This window comes from Rhagoletis zephyria, unplaced genomic scaffold, assembly GCF_001687245.7.
Source record: "Rhagoletis zephyria isolate East Lansing unplaced genomic scaffold, Rhagoletis_zephyria_1.1 Rzeph_scaffold_08741, whole genome shotgun sequence".
Taxonomy (NCBI): Eukaryota; Metazoa; Arthropoda; class Insecta; order Diptera; family Tephritidae; genus Rhagoletis; species Rhagoletis zephyria.
Window position 1 is genome coordinate 19365 of NW_016165821.1, and position 5568 is coordinate 24932.

Sequence of the window (5568 nt, forward strand, 5' to 3'; positions counted from 1 at the left end):
TTTTGCAGATCTACCGCTGTATCGCTATCTAATTCGCACGAACGTAGCAATGCATTGCTCGATATGAAACAAAAACAGGGACGAAAGCGAAGAACGCATCGAGGTACTTAAGCGAACATAATTAGTGATGTAGTTACATCTTTTTGTTAACTTACATAAATATTTAAATCCTTGAATAAAACATGAACATTTAATGAAGTATACGGAGTTTAAAACCAAGACCGTAGCATTATTTAAGATTTTTCAATGAAAATACAGTTCATTCCCTAACAAATACCATATAAAACTAAGCTTAAGATATTATACAACCCTTAAAGAAAAAAATTCACCCAAAAATTTAATTTTTTTTCTCTGAAGTGTTTTTTGATAGTGCAGTTTTATAGCCCATTAAATTTTAGTGTAACAATGTGCTAGTTTCAAGTGGCTAAAAGTTCCTTGCACTTAATTTACATACAACTTTCTTTTCTAGCGTTTGCTTCACAGCGCAACTGCTCAAGTGGTGTAAGTGGCTTGCGAGCAAATGAGCTCTTGCGTTTATTCACAAGCCTTTCAGATTCATAATTGTAAGCGAAACGAAGCCAGTGAGCAATATGAGTTGGAGCTCGTAAGCCAAACACTTGTGAATAGTTGCTCAACACAAGCTCACTAGCTCACAAGCCGGCGCTCTCTTCTTCATAACAATAAGTGAGCGCCATCCACACTTGCTTACTCTCCGTGATTATTTCGCTTGCTTCACACTTAGTTTCTCGCAAGCAGCTCAACGTTGTGTTTTAATCATTCAGTACAGGACTCTGATTTGTACAGCAAGATTCTCCTTTAAGGCGACAAACCTCTAGAAATGGGCGTGGCAATTGTAGGACTAAAGCTAGCAAAATGCTGATTTTATTGCGGATTTCGGCAGAATATCACTTCGTTAACAATATTTGTTCCACTACTTTTTTAATCCATATAGATATTCTGGCGAAATCCACAATAAAGTCTAAATTTTTGAATTTTGGTTTTACTATAACCAAGCCCATTTCCAGAGTATTCTTTGATTGAAAAAGTTGTGGAACAAATGTTATTAACGAAGTGATATTCTGCCGAAATCCGCAAGAAAATCTGCGTTTTGCTAACTTTAGTCCTCCACGCCCATTTCTAGGGGGTTGTCGCCTTAAACAAAAATCTTGCTGTACAAATATTATACCTGAATAGGTATTCTATCGAAATTTGCAATAAAATTTCAATTCTTGCAAAAAACCCGATGTGTAGCACCTTACTAAATATATTATGTTGAGATATACATAAGTTTTCGAAAACAAATTAAAAAAAAAATTGTTGATTCTCACGAAATAAACCACCTCGTCATAGAGAAAAATAATTAATTATACTTGTTAGCCATTACAAAAGACTGAAACCTATAAAATATAATAATCTATTTCACGACTATATTCCTGGACCTTTTTACACAAGTTTTTTTTTTAATTTTACCCCAAAAATGTAAATACTTTTATTTCTAGGAATTCCCAATGTATTTTTAAGTTAAGTTTTTAATTACATTAATTTCATTTGAAAAAAAAAAAATACTAACTTTGAGGTTTATTATTTTTCGTCTATATTTGAGCGCCATTAAAAATTGTTTTTTTTTTATAATAAAGGAAACTAGTAATAATCCCCGAAATTGGGCATGCTCCGTGGTCTAAAAAATCTGCATATTTCTTTATTCTAAAAACCACATGCACTGGTATTTAACTTTAACTTTGGTATTTTGGCAAGATCATGCTCTACTCAGTACGTATACATAGCTGGCCATGCGTAAAGCAATCCCCTTGTTGGGGTCTGACCTTACATATTTATTGTTACTGCGAACGCTGCAATAATTTTGAATTGGCGGCGTTTAAATACATAGGGATAGTTTGGGTCGCTGGGCTGTAAATTTATATCGGGCAGTAAAATTCATTTCCCTTGTGAATCAAATGTCCATTAACTAACCCTTTATATGTACATATTTGTATTGCGCCATCCAAACTGAAATAATCAGATTCTCTGAAACGCATATATATGGAGAGTTTAATATACTTTACCCTTCTCTCAGTCCGTCTGCCAGGACTTCTTTTTTAAGTTTTCCAGCTTTTTAAAAATATACAAAATTGAAAATAAATTTACACTATACAGAGACAGAAGTAACATTTTTGTTTTGCAGATCTACCGCTGTATCGCTACCTAATTCGCACGAACGTAGCAAAGCATTGCTCGATATGAAACAAAAACAGGGACGAAAGCGAATAAATGGAACAATGTACTTTTCATGCTCTTATGTCCCGCTGAGACGCTGCCTATCGAAATGAACGTAGCAATGCTTTGCTCAATGTAAAAATTGTGAAAGCGTTCAACGCAAATATTTAGTGGTTCAATGAATCTTAAATGTGAAAAGTTTGTGCAAAGTTTCAGATCGAGCTCTTTAATTTGATGTATAATAGTAGATCGCTGGGAATAAGCGCCTTGTTTTAGAATAATATTTATGTAGATAAATAAAAATGAGCGAAAAAAAAATCTTTATTTCATCACATGTGGTCATTGTTGTTTAGCCACAAAATCCTTGTTATAAAATATAATAGAAGTTTTTTTTACTCTGTACTTACAATATTTCAGTCAATAAAAATCAGGAAAAATATTTTTCATTATTTCTGCTGCTTGAAAAAGTACCTACTGACCGTTACTGTAAATTTTCTTACTAAATGAGCGAGAGGTAATTTAAGAAATTTTGATAGAAAAAAATTTCTTTTTAATTTCTTGAACGTCATTTTATTTGAATTTTTCGTTTTTGTTAATGGCCTTATTCTTAAAAAATAAAGTAGGTTTAAAGCATGGTAGAAAAAAGAAGGTAGTTTCCATTAATGACATTAGCAGCCATGTTAGCCATTTGACTTTTGCTGGGATTTTGTAATTTTCATCAAAATCTAGCTACCAGATTGAAAATTATAATATAGTTTTTTTCTGAAATAAACTAAACATAGCAAAAAACAAAATAATTTTGTAAAATAATAAAAAGAAAAATGAGTTGCGCATTTGGAAGCTGCAAAAATACAAAATACCACTTCCACACGGTACACATGTTTTTAAATTTCCAGCGCTTCTTTTTGTGAATTCGATATTTAAATCTGAAGTTAAAAGATAACAAAACTAATATGAAAATAAGATCAGAAAAGTTACATCTTGATGGGTTTGTTGTATTTATTAATTAAAATCTTTTAATAATGTTAACGCAACATACATACACATAGATTAATTTCCAGTTTGGGGTTGGGGTGAGAAATACCATTAGCGTCAGTAGGATGCTATTATCCCTTGTATTTCGAAATTGCATTCTTTTTATGTACATATTTTCAATACATATGCATATCATGTGCTAGACTTGTTTAGTTTCGTCTAAGAATACTAAAATATTTACACTTAATAACTATGGAAAAAATCCCCATCTTGAAATTTGCTAATTTATTTTTAGATATTCACGAATTTTCAACAAATTATGAAGCTTCAAAACCCCCAGTATCCATCAAAATGTTGTATACTGAAACTACCTTCATTAACATGGCTTAAACAGCTTTATGGATTAATGTTTTCAATTTTTAAACCTTTTTAAAGCTACTTTATTTTGTATGAATATGGCTATAAGTTTTAGGTAAAAATAGTTATTCATAGAATAGTAAATATATTACGATTACTTTTTATACCGATGCTGAGTTTGTCACTAGTACCTGACTTTACATTTGTGCTGTCCACTTAGGTCAAAGAGTTTAAATTTGAACAACATAATTCATTTGTATTAAAAATGTTTCAGAATTATACCTAGGGCTTTATAATCAAACAATTTTTAAACTCTTATTTGCTAAAATAAAGTTCCTTGCACTTAATTTCCATACAACTTTCTTTTCTAGCGTTTGTTTCACAGCGCAACTGCTCAAATGGCGTACGTGGCTTGCGAGCAAATGAGCTTTTGCGTTTATTCACAAGCCTTTCAGATTCATAATTGTAAGCGAAACGAAGCCAGTGAGCAATATGAGTTAGAGCTCATAAGCCAAACACTTGTGAATACTTGCTCAACACAAGCTCACTAGCTCACAAGCCGGCGCTCTCTTCTTCATTACAACAATAAGTGAGCGCCATCCACACTTGCTTACTCTCCGTGATTATTTCGCTTGCTTCACACTTAGTTTCTTGCAAGCAGCTCAACGTCGTGTTTTATTCATTCAGTGCAGGACTCTGACTTGACTTGTACAGCAAGATTCTTCTTTAAGGCGTAGTATCAAGTCATGAGGTGCACCTCTCCTACTCCTACATTCTCCTGTGGATATTCAGATACGACAGTAGATATCAACGCCATAGTAAACATTTTCTTTTACGGACAACATATTAACCATATCTTTATTAACTATCGTACAGTGCTTATTTTTTGAACCCGAAATTAATCGATCCTTCAAGTGGTTTTGATTAATTACTTGGAATCGGTAGTTAACTACAAATATTCAGTACAAAAATCTTATCTTAATTTTTGAGTCCGGCGAGAGTTCTTTAACCCGCAAGAGAAAACTGAAATAATCAGATTCTCTGAAACGCACATATATGGAGAGTTTAAAATGCTTTACCCTTCTCTCAGTCCGTCTTTACCCTTCTCGTCAGTCGTCTCAGACGGGCTTCCCGGAACCCGAACGGTTTCTGTCGGGGTGGTTTCGGTGGATGTTAAGAGTAGACTGCGCCGTGGCAGATCGATGGTGCGGATGAATCGTACCGCACGTGATGTGGTTGGTTGAACAGTGGTTGGTATTGAGGATGAGGGCAGCGTAGACGGCCCCATGGTTGGAGTTCGAATGCTCCGGTCCCTATGGTGCAATTGCTGTTGGTACATTTTCAACAGGTTCCTCGCATGCATGTCCACTTGGGTTAAGAGGGTCACTAGAGTTGGGTCCCCTGTGGTCTTTGGTGTATTGGGTTCGGTCTCGGATACCGGAGTTGCATTAACCCCCTGCTTTTCTTCGGTTTGTACGGCCACCGTCTTCATTTTCCCACGGGCTTCCACTTTTGGTGGGGTGACCAGGTTATTCCGTAGCGCACGGAGGGATAAACGGTCCTCGCACCGTACCGTGCTACCCGCTTTGTGGTAGCATACCAGTCGAAATGCTAGGTCCCGGTTGACACCATTGTACACCCGCAAAGTTGCCTCGTAGTGAAATGGGTAGTATGGCGTACGGAAACCGACAATAAAGGCGGTGTTGTCTAACATGTTGCGTGGNCTATGGCGTACGGAAACCGGCAATAAAGGCGGTGTTGTCTAACATGTTGCGTGGTACGCCTTTGGCCAGTGACGTCCTGAAGTCGCTGAAGCCGATTTGGTCAGGAGAACTGATACGTCATGCCACTGGGCGAACAGGACGCGAATTTGCCCGCCAGTCGCTTGTGACTCGAATGGCGGTGCACAGACATCGAGGATCGAGGACTTCCCTACCCCACGCAACCGACAAAAAACCGATTCGGCTGCCGACAAGTACGGGCCATCCGAGCCCTTGGGAATCACGGCCAAGGGGGGTTTTT

General features: G+C 36.4%; 1 protein-coding gene across 1 annotated transcript; it reads right to left on the reverse strand.

Moving 5' to 3' along the window:
• Window positions 1-4306: 4306 nt before the first annotated feature.
• LOC108375318 (uncharacterized) lies at window positions 4307-5551 on the reverse strand. Its single transcript, XM_017631418.1, has 2 exons — window positions 5299-5551; window positions 4307-5243 (listed from the first exon to the last, which is right to left on the reverse strand). The coding sequence occupies exons 1-2, from the start codon at window positions 5313-5315 to the stop codon at window positions 4622-4624; spliced, it is 639 nt and encodes a 212-aa protein (XP_017486907.1). The 5' UTR covers window positions 5316-5551; the 3' UTR covers window positions 4307-4621.
• Between the last annotated feature and the right edge of the window lie 17 nt (window positions 5552-5568).